Here is a 17,703-nt window from a genome sequence, read left to right as displayed (position 1 = left end):
ACTAACACTCCCTGACTTTTTCCACAGTGGCACCACTTTTTAGAGGCAGACAGCGTAGGTGGCAGATTTTCTCCAATTAATGCGGCCAATGCTAAATTTTCCAGGCAGTAGTTGAATCCTCAGCATTTATTTTCAGGGAGACGGATCAAAAGACCTTTGAACTGCTTAGAATCAAGAAGTTCTGTGGCAAAGAAACCACACGAGATGTCCTAGGGTCACCAATGTCACTGTTTTAAAAACCCAGATTTCTCCCATAAATAGAATGATGGCAGGCAAGGTCATCATTGTTAAAATAAAAAATTATATTTTCTCACCCTAAGATCACAGTATTGGGGAGCTTTATATTTTTAGGCTGTGAATAGTCACCATAAAATAATATAATGAGGTTTGCAGGTTGAGAAAAATATACATTGGTTATAATTTCTTACACTAGTATTTTTTAATGGATGAATATTGCCAGTTCAGTGTATACTTCCTCCAGTATCTCTTTTGTTCTGGATGCCAAGGATACAAAGATAGGAAACCTTGGTCCTACCCTCAGAGCCCTGAAATACTAGTGGAGGGACAGCTCTGCAAATAGACTGTCCTAATGAAGCAAAGTGATTTACAGAATGAGGACCAGAAGGCAGCCCGAGCCCACAAGAAAGGCCGCATAGAGGAGGCTAATTTTAGCTGGGATTGAAGGATGCATAGGAGCTAATATTAACTCAAGAGAAACAGTTTAAAAATCCCACAACACCTTTCAAGTAAATAACAAATTTTCCATGACTCTCTGCTACAATTTCTGGCAGGTGGCTCATAGAAATAATTTGTTGCCTTTCCTGGGACCCAGAGCAAATAGAACGGGTGTGTTCCACCTTTCCTGAGTAGATCCAAGTGAAGTGTCCCAGGTCATAAGGGGCATTAGAGTGTGGGGCCAGCTCAGACCACTGGTAGCCGTCCATGAGAAGCTTCTGCCATGACAGGAGCGTGCTACGTCAGTACCATCTGATCTGGCAGCTGCTGGCCAGTGCTGGCTGTTGAGTCTTTGAAATGCAGTCACTGCTGGGTACGGTGGCTCACGCCTGTAATCCCAGCACTTTGGGAGGCCGAGGCGGGCAGATCACCTGAGGTCGGGAGTTCGAGACCGGCCTGACCAGCATGGAGAAACCCCGTCTCTACTAAAAATACAAAATTAACTGGGTGTGGTGGCGTATGCCTATAATCCCAGCTGCTCGGAAGGCTGAGGCAGGAGAATCTCTTGAACCTGAGAGGCGGAGGTTGCGGTGAGCCGAGATGGCGCCATTGCACTCCAGCCTGGGCAACAAGAGCAAAAATCTGTCTCAACAAAACAAAACAAGCAAAAAACAAAACAAAACAAAAAACAAAAACAAATGTAGTCACTGTAATGGAGGAACTGCATTTTTTGTGTTATTTAATTTAACTTTCCAAGTCATATTGAACAGTGCAGAGAGTTGCTGCCGACTCTCTCCATACTTCTGGAAGCCTGCTTGATGGGATTGGGCCAGGAGTCAGTGCATCGTGGTTGGCATGGAAGATGGAATGGGAGGCAGAGCAGCTTCTCCCGTTCCTTAGCCTGCGATGTTTTAGCTGTTAGGAAGCAATTCAGGCAGGAAAGCAAGTCTGCTCCATTTAGGTTAGTCTCACATTTGCTGTTTGTTTGACTTTGAGCAGGACACAGAAGTCCTTCAAGCCCCACCTCTCCCCCTGTGTAATGGGCAGATTTTACTAGCTCATACCTAACTCTCCTTAGCACTCCGGAGGCACAGGCATAAGGTACAAGTTTTGCAGCTGGAAATGCATAAATGTGGATCCCAGTTCCAGCACTTTCTGGCTGAGTAGTCTTGGATCTATCAGCTCACTTCTTTGAGTATCAGCTTCTTCCTCTGCTACGTCCTGGTTTCCATGTTTTCCTTGCAGAGCTGCAATAAGGGTCAGAGATGCTATAGAATGGGTCATAATGCCTAGCAGGCTGGTAACCAATGCTAGCCATATTTTCAGTCTAAAGATTGGGCAAATGTTGGTCTGTCCTTGGTTGACCAACTCCTTCCTTTGGGAAGCACATAGCATCTGTACACACAGAAGCGTGTGCATGTGAGGGATTCATATATATCTGAGAACCTTCTGAAAGGAAGTTTATGAAAAAAAATTCACATTAAGTGAATTGTGCCAGAGTTAAAATTCTGCCAAGTCGACAGGGAGTCTGAAGATGCCTTTCTCAGGCCTAAGTGAACAAGTAAATGGGACAATTGTTGGAAACATTTCCTGTTTTTCTTGTGAAACCCAAGTCTCAGGATGCTGGAGGAGAAGCCATTGGTGGGTATGGGTGTTCTTTGCAGATTTAACTTTCCAGGAACTGAGCAACGTTCTAGTGTGAGTCTCTTGGGAAAGTCAATTTGACTCTGCTGACTCAACATAACTCATTATAGAGCTGGCCCAGTGCCCACTCCCAGAGTTTCCTCTCTCACTGGTGCCCTGGAAGTCCTTATCTCTTCTGGAATTCTGGGCATGAGCATAAAAGGAAACCTGTTCAATATTCACAGGAGTATTCAGCACTGGCCAGGAGGTGCTGACAGGTAGCTCACTGGGCCCAGAAGCTGGAGAAAAGGCTTCTGCTTGCTGCCGGTGGGGCTGAGGCAGCAGGCAGAGCTGAGGACAGCGATTGTTCTTTGAGTCTGTCTGTTACTGAAGCTGCACAATGAACCACACATCAATCAGAACCTCCTGACAGGTGCTGCGTGTTCCTATGAATGTTGAGCAGTTGTTAGGGTAAGAAAACTCCTGGAGGAGAGCTGGGTGCCCAAAGCCACACTATAACTCCCTCTGCCCCATCCAGGTCTTTGCTTGAAATATCTAATTAAGATAAGTGTTTTTAAGAAAAACACAAGAAGTGCAGCAGACCAGGGCTTTGTCACAAAGCTCCTGGCTTGCATCTAGAAAATCAATGATGAGGCATGAATGCATGACCATTTTCAAGAAGGTGGCTTCTTGATTCTATGGTTGCTTGTGTTACAGTCACACTGGTGTGCTTCATGGATGGGTTCTTCTGTGGATCACAAGGCTTTGTTCTTACAGGGCCCTCAAGGTACACCAGGGCTGATAGGCCAGCCAGGAGCCAAGGGGGAGCCTGGTGAGATTTATTTCGACTTGCGGCTCAAAGGTGACAAAGGAGACCCAGGCTTTCCAGGACAGCCCGGCATGCCAGGGAGAGCGGGTTCTCCTGGAAGAGATGGCCATCCGGGTCTTCCTGGCCCCAAGGGCTCGCCGGTATGTTTATCTCCAGACTTTGAATGTGCATTTTACAGTGTGGATCTGAAAAGCATCGAGAAATGAGTAATTTGAATCATATCGATGTATTTCTATCTCCTTGATGATGGCACAAATGAACTTGTTTCATGATTCATGGTTCATGGAACAACTTAAGTCTATAAACCTAGGCATTGCCAGTTATTATTGACAAATAATTAGGTGATAACAGATCAGTGTCTTCTGATGCATTTGGGGGAACTGAACAGATGTGTCTGTGTATCTTTTTGCTTTGGATGGGAGGTGAAATCTAAAGTTAATAGTATTCATGTCATTGTTTTCAAAAGATTCCAGGTATCAACATCTCATTCTCTAAAGTATCTCCCTAAGTAGATGAGGGAGGAAGAATGCTTAGCTTAGGGAGAAGAATGCTGGTTTCACTTATTAACTACAAGGTGGCCCTCCTGGGAGGGTAGATGAAGTAAATAAATAGCGTGAGCCAGTTAACTCTAGTACTTATTGACCACAGATGTCAGAAGAATGCGATAAGGACAGGGTGTTAGTGTGTCTCTGACAACGGTGTCTTTTTCTTCTTCTCACATCAGGGTTCTGTAGGATTGAAAGGAGAGCGTGGCCCCCCTGGAGGAGTTGGATTCCCAGGCAGTCGTGGTGACACCGGCCCCCCTGGGCCTCCAGGCTATGGTCCTACTGGTCCCATTGGTGACAAAGGACAAGCAGGCTTTCCTGGAGGCCCTGGATCCCCAGGCCTGCCAGGTGAGGCCTGAGAAACTCGTGGTGCAGCATGAAGTTGTAAACGGAGGTTGGGGCAGGCACCTCGGGTGCACACAGAGGCCTGGGGCTCGCATAGGCCGGGGCGCACGCTTGGCTTTGATTCTTCCAGGAATTGGGGCGGGACCTGGGCAGGCCTTCAGCCTTTTGTGCCTCCCTTTCCTCATGTAGGTGATGGGCCAGGTAATATGCAGGTGGAGAACTTGGGTTTACAGTCCTCATAAGTAAGTACACAGCACGCGCCAGCTAAAGTCAGCCTTTGTATAGAAGTCACACCGAGGTCAAGTCATTTTCCTCTCCTTACCCATTTGGCTTTCCCCGATGAGCAGCCCATTTTGGCTTCTGTGCATCCCGAGTGGTGTGATCTCCACCTCTTCACAGTAGGCAGACGCCTGTGAATGGATTTAGAGGTCCTACAGCACGATGACGATTTCACTCCATGGTGGTTTTAGTTGTCTGCTGTTTTTGGAGTGAATCACGCGCCAAGCTGTATGCTGAGCATTGACAAGACATGGTCAAAACCACAGACGTGGTCCCTGCCCTCCTGCACAGCCTGTTCAGAGGTTTTCCAGAGAACCTGTAGCAGGGATGAGTGTGGGCTCCCTCGTCATTCTCCTCTCCCACGACTTGCTTATTTTCAGGGCCAGCGGGAGGGGGGTGTGGCGCTAGGCCTTGCACACAGCAGGTGCTAATAGTTTATTATCTGACTGCGATTCCCAGTAGACATGGAGCACGCCTGTTCTTCCCTAGAAAATCCCGGAATGAGAAGAGGAGAGGCCAGGAATGCCTTGTGTGTAGATGAGGGAAGTAAATGCGCGTTGCTAGGAAACATTCAAAAGTTGTAAAAGTGAGTGAAAGGACTTAAGGTGATTAAAAATATGTAACTAGTAAACCTTAAAAAACATAGTTATTTATAAAGTAGCTGGGGCCAGGTGTGGTGGCTCACGCCTGTAATCCCAGCACTTTGGGAGGCCGAGGCTGGCAGATCACAAGGTCAGACATTGGAGACCAGCCTGGCCAATATGGTGAAACCCCATCTCTACTAAAAATACAAAAGTTAGCTGGGCATGGTGGCAGGCACCTATAGTCCCAGCTACTCTGGAGGCTGAGGCAGGAGAATCGCTTGAACCCGGGAGGCAGAGGTTGTAGAGAGCCAAGATCTCGCCACTGCACTCCAGCCTGGGTGACAGAGTGAGACTCCGTCTCAAAAATAAATAAATAAATAAATAAATAAATAAAGTAGCTGGATATTTGAAATACCCAACAATAACCACGTTGGAGCAATTACAGCATGCCGTTCTGGCTCGCAAGTGTGCTGATTATGTCAATAACCATATTGAGCCTGTTTTATGAATTCCTATTCCCATTAGGGACTAATATTTCCTTATTAATATACAGTGTATAGGCTGGGCACGCTGGCTCATCCCTGTAATCCCAGCACTTTGGGAGGCCAAGGCGGGCAGATCACCTGAGGTCAGGAGCTCGAAGCCTGCCTGGCCAACATGGTGAAACCCTGGCATCTGTAATCCCAGCTACTTGGGAGGCTGAGGCAGGAGAATTGCTTGAATCCAGGAGGCAGAGGTTTCAATGAGCTGAGATCGTGCCATTGCATTCCAGCCTGGATGACAGAGCAAGACACTGTCTCAAAAACAAACAAACAAACAAACAAAACACACACACACACACACAGTCCAGTTCCTAAGCATTCCAGTATGGGAAATGTCAGCCAGTGTTTGATGGAAGCCCAGGTGTAGTGTGCTAACATAACTGCTACTCTTATCCTTCTCCCTGTTGGTATAATCAGTGAGTACTTAGCATCAAGTTCTGACTCTGTTGATGGTTGCTCTTTGTTTAGAAGCGTCCCAGAAATGTCTCTTTTATGACTCCATTAGAGGTAGGGTGATACCGGGTTTGATGGAGGAGGACTTCGGTGAGCCAGGCATAGGGACTTCCGATCACTTTCCCTTGGGTCTCTTGATTCCACAATCAACAAATCAAGTGCTGTCTTTGTGCTTGTGACATCTGCAGATTTCCAGAGCTGTCGAAGGGAATTAGCTTTTCTTTTGGCGAGAAACTACCATCAGAGAAACCAGCTGGAGTACTCACAAATATACCCTAGCAGATGGGGAAGAAGGCTTCTGGGGAGGGGGAACAGGGCTGTTGATCCTCTCTCCCCACAGCTGTAGGGCTCCTTGGCCATCCAGACCCAATTAGCTTCGAGATTAGAAAACAGATGTCTTTGATCTGCCAGAGCTGTGTGTAACTGTGGTAATCATAAAAGCCTGGTGCCCAGGGTGTGTGTCACCAACAGCAGGCATTTCCTAGGGTCGTTCAGTTGGCGTTTCCCACAGTCCGTAGCTAAAGAATGTGCTGGCTGTTCTAGGGAGGCCCCACATAGCTTGAACTCTTACGAGGTGTACGAAGATTCAGTGCGTGCATTCTTGGAGGGGAACCCTTTGGTCCTTTCTTAACAGCGAAACCCTGACACTCTGGTGGCTCTCCTAGGCATGAGTGCCCAGAGGGCCGGGGCTGTGCTTCCTGGCTTGGGAGGAAGGATGGTTTTGCCTGTGTTGCTCAAGTGAGCGCGGAGCTCTCCAGCTGCACCATTACGGATAATGGATCATTCGTAATCACCCGCGGATCATGTCGTTTGGATAATTTCCCACCAAACGAACGTAATTTAGGTCAGTCTCAAAGCAACTTAGACTTTGGTAAATTGAGAGAGAACAGTGAAAGTATTTAGACTTTTTGAGACCGGCTCACTAAGAAACCACCTAGAGCCACCTCACATGTTGTTGTTGTAGATTTTTCAGCTTCTTGTGACTCTTAATTGTGGACTCTTAAGGGATTCTTGTGTCCAACAAACATCTTGGTCATTTTGGACATGCAAACGCATGGGGAGAAGCGTAGCTCTCTGTGAAAGATCCTAGAAACACCAAGGGAAGAAGTGGAGAACACAGGCAGAGGCTCTGCTCTCCGGGCACTCGTGGTGCTGGGTAGGATGTGGCGTGCAGCCCACCCACTGCGTGTCCTCGCTGTGTTCCGTGTGGTCCTCATTCCTTCATCGTTTGTCTTTGCTCTTTTTTTTTCTCTAGGTCCAAAGGGTGAACCAGGAAAAGTTGTTCCTTTACCAGGTCCCCCTGGAGCAGAAGGACTGCCGGGGTCCCCAGGCTTCCCAGGTCCCCAAGGTACGATTGGAATTCCAGCTCACCGGGATACCACGAGAGTTTCCTCACGTTTTTCTCACGCTGACTGTTGGTCTTTCTCACCACAGGAGACCGAGGCTTTCCCGGAACCCCAGGAAGGCCAGGCCTGCCAGGAGAGAAGGGCGCTGTGGGCCAGCCGGGCATTGGATTTCCAGGGCCCCCCGGCCCCAAAGGTAACCCTGCCAGACGGACCCGAGCCTTTGGTCCACCTGTGACTTCTGTGAGAAAAGAGGAGGTGGTAGACATCAAAACACCACAGAAGCTGGTGACCGCTGTTCAGGGAGGCTTTCGGAAGAGCCCAAGCAGTGCTGAGCACAGCGATTTCAGGAGCTTCTAGGCAATAGCTGCCTTGCAGTGTAGGGTTTGGTTGGGAAGATGGGACCCTAAGGCTGTGCAAGCTGCATGGCACTGCCACCAATGGTGCCCGCTGAAACCCACCCTCCAGGTGTTTGCTTTTTATCCATGAGGAAGACTCGCAGTCCACCTGAACACAGCCAGGGTGGGTTGGGAGTGGGGGAGCGCCCAGGGGGAGGTGCAAGGAGTCGCAGGGAGGGGCCTTTGCTCCGAGGGGAGGAGTCCTACCGGTGTTAGAGCCGTCACTTCCTGCTGAAAACTGGAAGGAGGTAAGGAGGGAATTTCTTTTCCCCCTGCTTTTCACATTTCTTAGGTCTACTTGTCCCTCAGGTAGACCTTGATCAACACACTTGTCATCACAGACCTTCTGTTCGGGACTGAGGAGAAGGTGCTGTGAGCACAAAAGGGACGTGTTGTGTAAGGAAGTCTGTCTTCATACAACACACCATGCAGCCACACTTAGGTTGAAATCTCCTCCAGGCTCCCAGGCTTCTACCCAGAGGCTCCAGGCCCCATCCACCCTCACTGCTGTAGGCTGCTAGCTTGGAGAACAGGAGATGGCAGCCCCTTTCCTCTGACAGCCACGCAACGCCCACCCACACCACGGCTGCTTCCCTCAGGCTGGGCGGGCAGCAGAGCATCCCTGTTCAGGAGGGCCAGGCGCTGAGGCCTCGTCACACTCACAACTCCCTCACATTCCACCATGGCCTCACGGGGTGCCTCCTTCACCTGAGGCCGTGACCCATGTGACATGGAGTTGCTTGGCTTTGTGGCAGTGAGGAGGACAGACCCTATCTGTGCAGCAGCCCCACAGGGGATGTGACTCGGGTGTGTGCCACTGCAAACTTACAAATTACTGGACATGGGAGACCTCAGTGTTGCATACAAAGGGTCTGAACTAGTGGCTGGCCAGCTTCATAGCCCATCAGAGCTTCCAGGGCGGGGCCCAGACAGTGGGCAGGTGTCCTTCAGTGACAGATCCTGTGGGATCTTGAAAAGTGGGCCCACCTTATAGACCCCTGGGGTCTGCATTTCTAATGAAGTGATGGTGGTGCCCTGCCCCCCCAACCACACCTTGAGTAGATGAATAAAGTGCCCTTCTCACCTGCAGGCGCCAAGGGGTATATTTGTTTTGTTTGGGGAGAGTAGGATGGGAAAGAAAAGTTTGAAGAGAACAGAAGAAAAGGAAAGGAGAGAGAAAGAGGAGGGCAGAGGTGCTGGAAGAGACAGCAACGCACCTGACCCCTCTGCCAGGCGGTCTCCCCTGGCCTCTTCCAGCCACCTCGGAAGGCCTCCACAGTTGACCTTCTCAGATCAGGTCGGCATCTCTGGGCAAGACTAAAAGTGAAGAAAGTGGGGAACGGCATTGTAATTGCAATGATTTTTTTTTTTTTTTGACTCTTTAAAACAGGTGTTGACGGCTTACCTGGAGACGTGGGGCCTCCGGGGACTCCAGGTCGCCCGGGATTTAATGGCTTACCTGGGAACCCAGGTGTGCAGGGCCAGAAGGTGAGTGCCAAGCATTCCCTCCATGACCCTTCTCCCCCATCCTTGTTATTAGTTGGATGGAAAAAATGCAGGTTATGAACGTCCCAGGACATGTTGGGCCAGCAGATTTTTGTTTTTGATGAAATAACATAGAATAGAAAGTATCAGAGAACGTAGCACATGGAAGTAAGTATTTTGAAGGGAAACACTTGTTTTGATTTTATGAAACATTTGTTTCAATTTTATGAAATTTTATGACAGACATTTTCTTGCCTTTGTAAGCTGGAACTCAGGGTAAAATATGTTTCTTACTGTGAGAAGCAGATGAAGGCTGTTTGAAAGCCACTGTCCTGAAAGAAAGCATAGTCACCCAGGATGGTTTCTCAGCCTCAGCACTACTGGCATTCTGGGTTCAATAGCTCTTTTCTGTGGGGGCCACCCTGTGCCTTTGTAGGGCTTTTGGCAGGAGCAGCCCTCCCTCCACCTATGGGTCACCAAAAGAGCATCCCCCTTCCACCCAGTCACAACTGAAAATATCTCCAGACATTGGCAAATGTCACTAGGGCGACCAGATTGCCCCGGCTTGAGAACTGTTGGTACAGGGTGAAGTCAGGATTCTCCTTGCCCTCAAATATTCTGCTACCAACTTGCCTATACTTGAAATTCTGCTCAGCAAATGTGAGCGACTACCGATTAGATCCTTTCCTGTCCTGATTGTAAGGAACCAATGTGAAATTGCCAGAAGGCATTGGTACCAAACGGGAGAAAGGGCCAACGGCCATCGATAAACGTTGCCAGTGATGGACCCAGGTGGGGCCTGCTCCCTGGCCCTCAGGAGAGGGCAGATGGGCACCACAGGGGCCATGCCTCTGGGATCCCAGGGGAGGTTTCTTCCGGAGAAATACCTGACAGCAGGGTGCCCTCCTCTGGTGGCTGAGGCTGAAGAGAAACCTTTGGACCTTTGTCTTTGTACAACCCGCCACCAGCTTCCCCTGATAACCTATGTTGCATTTGAACATTTAGTCAACCGCAGCAACTTGCGGATCATCTTAAACTTAGTGCAAGACTCAGGAGTTAGTAAATGCCTAATGGAATGGGAATGAAAGATTTAATTTATGATTAAAAATACCATGCTTTTTCAAGAATCCCCTTGATGGATTTTGTTCCATTTTGAAAATTTCCTTCCGGGACAAGTAGGGAAGTTACCACTGCCCACTAATGTCCAAATCCTCCCTCTCTGGAAATATCATTTGCAGACAGGGGACACCGGTGGAGCGCTGTGATTTCATGGCCACCTGCTTGCTTTGGAGCCTCACATCTATGCCTAAATCCAGGCCGCTTCCAAGGCACCCTCACCCTTTATTTTAATCATCTGTATCTATCAAAGCCCAGTGACTCATGCCATAGTTTAAAACGCTTAATTTACTGTGAAACCTTCATTAATCCAAAAAACTAAATAACTGGTGTCCATGCTAGCCCTGGAACCTTGCCATCTCTTAGGAAGAACTCCATTAACTACTCACAAATCATATCTGTCATTTAACCGGTTACTCAGGGCCAGCGCTTTGTCACAGGCACCAGGCTGCAGAGTTGAGGGGACAAGCTCAGGTCAGAAGACTTGAGAAGAATGTCATTTATCCATGGGGAGCCTTGCTTTTCCTCCTTTGTAAAATGAAAACAATAAAAGTTACCCACCTATGGGGCTTGTGGTGAGATTGAAAAGATATAATAGGTATGAGGAAGCTTTGCAAACGCTTGAAAAGGGTTGAGCAGATAATATTCTTACTAAATGCATTGGCAGTATCTGTTAAGTCTTCACTTATGCTATTGGTTTGATAAAAATACTGACTTTGCAAATCAATTTGCTTCTCTGTGCTTTGGGGATTTTCAGGGAGAGCCTGGAGTTGGTCTACCGGGACTCAAAGGTTTGCCAGGTCTTCCCGGCATTCCTGGCACACCCGGGGAGAAGGGGAGCATTGGGGTACCAGGCGTTCCTGGAGAACATGGAGCGATCGGACCCCCTGGGCTTCAGGGGATCAGAGGTAACTTCATGCAGATCAGTCTGGAGGGTTTCAAGGACAGGATGTGCTTGTTTTTGCATTCCCAGAGCCCCTACCGAGTATATTTGATATGTATTTGTTGAACGAACGATGCAAATCCTAGAGGCCTAGAGCTCGTGGCTTTCCGTTGCTGGGGCCATTCGTGTGCGTGGGTCTCCTAGGCCGGGAGACGTGCCACTGCTCCTGTACAGCTTACTCTCAATTTTTCTTCTCCAGGTGAACCGGGACCTCCTGGATTGCCAGGCTCCGTGGGGTCTCCAGGAGTTCCAGGAATAGGCCCCCCTGGAGCTAGGGGTCCCCCTGGAGGACAGGGACCACCGGGGTTGTCAGGTGAGTGACATGCTTCTAGAATTATCTGTTCCCAAAAGCATGCTTTTCTGAAGCATGGGGGATGAGGCTGGGGCCCCTATGAAGTGAAGCTTAGCACAATGTATGAGATAAAAAGAGAGAAAAATAAAACTCGAGTTTGTGAAAATAGGTTTGATTGTTTGCTTAAATGTAGTCCCAGATTTTTTTCCCACCCGCTGAGATGATGTGCCAAACAAAGAGACCTTTCCTTTATTGTATACTCCATCACGTTTCACATTTTATTCTAACTGATGTCTCTATATTATCTTTCCATAGGACGGTTAATTAGTGGTGGATAATTTAAACTAATTGAGTCCATGTCTAGAACCTAGCTTTGCCTTTGATCATAATAATCATAGAATTAAGGTGGTGCATGGAAATTAGAGCAAAACTAGCCCTAGTCCTAAGTACTGCGACAAGGCGGTGGTGGTGCTTAGGGTGGCATTGCTGACTCTCAATGACAGGAAAGGGGAGTGCTTTTCTTTTAGAACAAGAACCATTTGATTATCCTGACGACCCCAAACACCAACACCTAACAGATGATCCATTCAAGTTCCCAGTGTGGGCTTGTTCATGGGCTTTCTGCAGAAAGTCATAGTTAAACAGAGCACTGTACATTGTAGATCATTCTGTAAATTCTGCTAAAAGTTATTTGCGTTTCACCCAACTGCAGGCCCTCCTGGAATAAAAGGAGAGAAGGGTTTCCCTGGATTCCCTGGACTGGACATGCCGGGCCCTAAAGGAGATAAAGGGGCTCAAGGACTCCCTGGCATAACGGGACAGTCGGGGCTCCCTGGCCTTCCTGGACAGCAGGGGGCTCCTGGGATTCCTGGGTTTCCAGGTAAGTGATTTTTGAACTTCTGCCTGGATCCATCATGAAGACATGGGCCTCACCCTATTCTTTTTATGACTCTTAGCATTTACTGTCAGCATTCAGAGCAAGAAAATGTTCACAGTCCTTTCCTTTGGCCACAGGTTCCAAGGGAGAAATGGGCGTCATGGGGACCCCCGGGCAGCCGGGCTCACCAGGACCAGTGGGTGCTCCTGGATTACCGGGTGAAAAAGGTAGGGGAGCTGATAACCCTAGAAGCTCATCTTGTGTCTATTTCTCGATGCCACTTGGGAAATTCTCAAGTTGTCATAGATCATATTTCCCTTTAAGACGCCTACAAAAGAAGTTAGGAACATCAAGCAGAAGGCTGGGAGACCCCCTTCTTCCAGTAGGATTCCTGGTGCTCAATGCACATGGGTTGAAACTGTGCTTGGCCAAGCAAATCAGAAAGAAGCTGTGCTTTCCTTCTTGGCACAGATGAGATTCTTCTTGTGAGAAATGGTGGAATCTTCAGCCATGCCAAGATACAGGGACCGAGTCCTTAGGCTCAGATTAACAACCTGTGCAAGTTTACAAGGCTTCATCTTTATTTCTTATCTTGTTATTTGAAGTTGTTCCAAAATAATGTCTTTTACAAAGAATTACTGTAAATATGACACATGAAAAGGTCATTTGTTTTGTAGAATGATAAAATTCCTGTTCTATTATTTTGTATAGAACTGAGGGGCACTATGAATAAGAGTGATAAAGATATGTAGGAAGGAGAGAAATGTAAGTTATCTAAACCTGAAAGCCAAGTCACATGCAGTAGAGTTATTAGCGAATAACGAATTGTAGAAAATGGCTTTTTACTGCTCATTTACCTGGGGTTGGATTCTTCTGTGTCTCAGACACTGGCCATTAATGCCATTTTGGACAAGTTATGAGTGCTTTGTAGCCTTTTTGCCAGCTGCTGTCCCTGTCAACAAGAACATGAGCCTTTTGAGCACCTCTGTGACACTGGCCCAGGCTCACCAGTGCCTTCTCTTTCCTCTGCAGGGGACCATGGCTTTCCGGGCTCCTCAGGACCCAGGGGAGACCCTGGCTTGAAAGGTGATAAGGGGGATGTCGGTCTCCCTGGCAAGCCTGGCTCCATGGATAAGGTGGACATGGGCAGCATGAAGGGCCAGAAAGGAGACCAAGGAGAGAAAGGCAAGTCCAGGAGGCTTCTCATGGCCAAGCTCGGAACCACAATATGCCTTTCCTGGGTTATCGGGTCCTCCATAAATAATAACCAAACCAACCTGCGTTTCTGCAGCAACTTGCTTGCAAGCAAATGCGGGTCATTGCTATTTTCTTCTCTGATGTGTAGGACAAATTGGACCAATTGGTGAGAAGGGATCCCGAGGAGACCCTGGGACCCCAGGAGTGCCTGGAAAGGACGGGCAGGCAGGACAGCCTGGGCAGCCAGGTACAGTGTGGAGCTCTGGTCCGCAGTGTGGCAAGGGCTCGGGATGAGGCGTGTGTTCCCCAGCTCTTTCTGTAGATGTCAACCTGTCAGACTGCTTTCTTTATGGTTCTAGGACCTAAAGGTGATCCAGGTATAAGTGGAACCCCAGGTGCTCCAGGACTTCCAGGACCAAAAGGATCTGTTGGTGGAATGGGCTTGCCAGGTAAACTGGATTTAGAAGAGGGTTCTTTAGCATGCGTGCGTGTGGTACTGGTAGGGCATGTCTGCAGAATGAGATCCTCTTCAGCTGAGACGGACAGAATCCAGGCACGTGTGTCTTTCACATGAATTCACATCCCCAGCTCTGAATGGTCTCCTGCTCAGGGATGGATGACATTTGGCTGACAGAATGGCCATTGCTAAGAAAACTCACCATCTAATGGAATAAAACATGGGCTGTATACAGTCAACTTTTGATGATCTCCAAGTGACCATCCCCTTGGCTAGGATCTCCCTAAGAGACGACGGCTTCTCCATCCAGGCTTGTCAGCCTGAGTAGCTTATGGCTCCAGAGCCCTTTGTGTTAGTTCAGAAGAATTCTCCGGACTCCTCTGCTCCAATCCTGGACTAGCCTTAATGCTTTGCCATCCGTGTCTATTGTAGTGAGAGCAGCCGGGAAGAGGAGGAGAGTGCGGGAAGGGCTGGGTGGTGATGGTCCTCAGAGCTCACTCAGAAAGGGGGAGAGTTCAGATGGGAAGCCCATCTTTCCATCTCCTCTTGAGTCTTGACCAGGTGCTGTTATCACTTTAATTAAAATATAAGCACCTAGATTGCTGGTCATGCCTATGTCTGAATAAGCCTGGCTACCAGCATGCATCACAGAACCGAGTGTGCACAGACTCCGGCCGGCCTGCCTCATAGTCCCTGTGACGTCTGGCTAATGAGAGCTGGCTGTATAATAAAGAACATAAGATCCATTTTTATTCTGTTGAGAAAGTAAATATTCTAGGTAGTTAATGTATTTCTTCCCTGTCTTATAACATGATGGTCTTAAAGGACAGGAGAGACATTTCCTAGCGTGGCTCTGATGTGATCTGGGTGACTGACGTGTTCTGGGTCATGAGCCGATTGATACATGAGGGATGTGCATTCTTGTATCTCAATCTTGGCTGGTTGTGGGGGATTCACGTTCTTGTATCTCATTCTTGGCTGGCTGTGGAGGCACTTTTTCATTTGTAATACCAGCACTAGCTAAGCCCAAATCAAGTTTCAATTGTTTGTGTTTATAGGAACACCTGGAGAGAAAGGTGTGCCTGGCATCCCTGGCCCACAAGGCTCACCTGGCTTACCTGGAGACAAAGGTGCAAAAGGAGAGAAAGGACAGGCAGGCCCACCTGGCATAGGCATCCCAGGGCTGCGTGGTGAAAAGGTAACCAGCGCTCTGCGTGGAAAGGTCCCCTTCTCCCAGCTCAGTGGAGATGCTGTCTGAGAAATGCTCAGCAAATATCTCAGCACACTCAATGAGCCATAACACACAGGGAGTCCCATAAGGCAGCACAAGTCGCCTCTCCTTCCCCTTGTATTCACTACCTCTCCCCCAAGGAAGAATCTAGAGACGGGTGAGAGGCTAAGGTGGGAGACAGCTGTCACTGGGATAAAACAGAGAGGATGGAGGGCGAAGAGGAATGGCAGGTAGAAACCAGATGGTTGGCTCTACTGTGCCTAAGTTTTCCTCTCCATTCAGAAATGGACTTTGATTCTTTGATGAGAAATCTGGAAATGGAGTTTTGCAATGCAATATTCATTGCACCAAAATGTATACCATTATCTATAACATGCCTACAGATGCATGCCCATGGACAAATGTAAAGTTAATATGCCTGACTTTTACTTGCAGGGAGATCAAGGGATAGCGGGTTTCCCAGGAAGCCCTGGAGAGAAGGGAGAAAAAGGAACCATTGGGATCCCAGGAATGCCAGGGTCCCCAGGCCTTAAAGGGTCTCCCGGGAGTGTTGGCTATCCAGGTAGGTGAGGGGGGCTTCTCTTGGACTTGGGGAATCTAAGAAATGAAAGAAAAGCCCAAACTTATGGATGTTCTGGTGTTTTGTTTTTTTCTTTAGGAAGTCCTGGGCTGCCTGGAGAAAAAGGTGACAAAGGCCTCCCAGGATTGGATGGCATCCCTGGTGTCAAAGGAGAAGCAGGTAGAGGGCCCTCTTTGGGACACAGCCTGGGCACATAGAGAACAGTGGCCAGGGGATGGGAGGCCCCAGGGAGTTCCCATCACAGACGGGGAGCAGGGAGGCCAGCTGTCCTGTCTCCCATTTTCAGATGGGCAAACTGAGTCTAGTGCAGGTTACAGGATCTTTCTGAGGTCTTGTCACGAGCAGGATCTAGGACCTAAATCTCCAAACTGTTTTTGTGGCCATCATGGAGTTTTTGTCACCAGCTTTGGAGGGTCAGGGTTTGGTGGTATTGCTGAAAGCGCGCAGGGTCCTTTCTGAAGGGAAGTCAGAACTGACCTCAGGAAAACCAGGTGTGCTTGGGAGGGAACAGCTCCCTTAAAGGATGTCAGCAAAGGGCCATTTTGTGTGGCAACTAGGGTGCTGTGAGAGGTTATGTGGTTGTCTGATGTGACTTTTCTCTTTGAGGTCTTCCTGGGACTCCTGGCCCCACAGGCCCAGCTGGCCAGAAAGGGGAGCCAGGCAGTGATGGAATCCCGGGGTCAGCAGGAGAGAAGGGTGAACCAGGTATGGCCCAATGCCCCATTCCCTATCAGAATCAGCAGTGTCCACTCCCAGAGACCTGCAGACTGCCTGTGTTCAGTGAATAAAGCTGGGCACAGATGGCCCCTAGACTGCACATCCCTGCAACTACTTAAACACTGATGTGGATGTGTGGAGTAGAGTGGGATGAGTGGAGGGGAAGAAGGGAAGGGGTATTTATTATCCCATAAATACTGAGGGCATCTTCCCCTGAAATAACCTGAGCTCTCAGTGGTGAGTCAGAGACACATAAAATACCTGCTGTTAGAACACTTTCCATTTCCCTTGTGGTTGCTATGACAAAACAAAGCAAAGCAAAACAAAACTCTTTTCTTTGCCCAGCATTTCCCCATTTGAGGGGAAATGGTTGGAAATATTGGTTGGCCCCTGAGTCTGCTCCTGTCACTGGTGGGCTTTAACTTGGCCATAACTTGGACAAAAGTGCAGGTGTGATGATGACAATCACATACACAGTAATATTCGTATTTAATGCAAGAGAGAGATAAACACACCATTTGAAGCAGGTTACCCCTGACTTGGGGGGACACTGGGAGGACCACCAAGAGCATCCACAGCTATTGGTGCTGGCCTCTTTCTTAAGTTCATTTTTTTCATTCCATAACTTTATATTCTATACATTTGTTTTTCTATACAAACAATTCATAAAAATACCCCTGCACTCCTTTCCCCCGATTTGAATCTTCCCTCAAGCCCTTTGCTGACGTTTGTCATCTCCCCAGCATCTGCTGCCCCAAATCTCTTTGGCTTTCCCCACCTCCCTGAGAATAGCAATTAGTGGATGGTTGTCTGAGAATCCCATTTGCTTATCTCCAGACGGCAGCAGGAAACAAATACTCATTTGCACAGATCATTTGTGCTAAATGCCATGGTGGTTCTGAGCTGAAAGGTACTTAGGAAAAAGTACTAAATTAGGAACATCCAGTCAAGGGTATCTTATTATAACTGTAGGAATATCATTTTATTACAAGGGTGCAATTAACTAATATCTATGTACTCCACAATATACATAGTATTATTGCAGAGTTGATAGTGCTTTCTGTTGTACCTGCAGAGGGATTGTTTAAGTAAAGAGAAACGTTGCATTTTACCCTCATCTTATAGGTCTACCAGGAAGAGGATTCCCAGGGTTTCCAGGGGCCAAAGGAGACAAAGGTAATCTTTGCTCACT

General features: G+C 48.2%; 1 protein-coding gene across 3 annotated transcripts in view; it reads left to right on the top strand.

Moving 5' to 3' along the window:
- Positions 1-17,703, top strand: part of COL4A1 (collagen type IV alpha 1 chain) — a 157,948-nt gene that overhangs the window by 116,982 nt on the left and 23,263 nt on the right. For all 3 annotated transcript variants that reach the window (XM_003832082.6, XM_034936976.3, XM_034936977.3), the window contains exons 25-41: positions 3,076-3,267; positions 3,852-4,020; positions 7,131-7,223; positions 7,310-7,414; positions 9,007-9,104; positions 10,975-11,125; positions 11,360-11,473; positions 12,165-12,332; positions 12,467-12,556; positions 13,362-13,514; positions 13,675-13,773; positions 13,886-13,975; positions 15,042-15,181; positions 15,650-15,776; positions 15,873-15,953; positions 16,401-16,499; positions 17,637-17,687. In XM_003832082.6, coding sequence (XP_003832130.1) covers positions 3,076-3,267; positions 3,852-4,020; positions 7,131-7,223; positions 7,310-7,414; positions 9,007-9,104; positions 10,975-11,125; positions 11,360-11,473; positions 12,165-12,332; positions 12,467-12,556; positions 13,362-13,514; positions 13,675-13,773; positions 13,886-13,975; positions 15,042-15,181; positions 15,650-15,776; positions 15,873-15,953; positions 16,401-16,499; positions 17,637-17,687 — 2,020 coding nt within the window. The remainder of the gene's footprint in view (positions 1-3,075; positions 3,268-3,851; positions 4,021-7,130; positions 7,224-7,309; positions 7,415-9,006; positions 9,105-10,974; positions 11,126-11,359; positions 11,474-12,164; positions 12,333-12,466; positions 12,557-13,361; positions 13,515-13,674; positions 13,774-13,885; positions 13,976-15,041; positions 15,182-15,649; positions 15,777-15,872; positions 15,954-16,400; positions 16,500-17,636; positions 17,688-17,703) is intronic.

Source organism: Pan paniscus, chromosome 14 (assembly GCF_029289425.2).
Source record: "Pan paniscus chromosome 14, NHGRI_mPanPan1-v2.0_pri, whole genome shotgun sequence".
Classification (NCBI taxonomy): Eukaryota; Metazoa; Chordata; class Mammalia; order Primates; family Hominidae; genus Pan; species Pan paniscus.
This window is presented reverse-complemented; position numbering and strand designations above follow the sequence as displayed.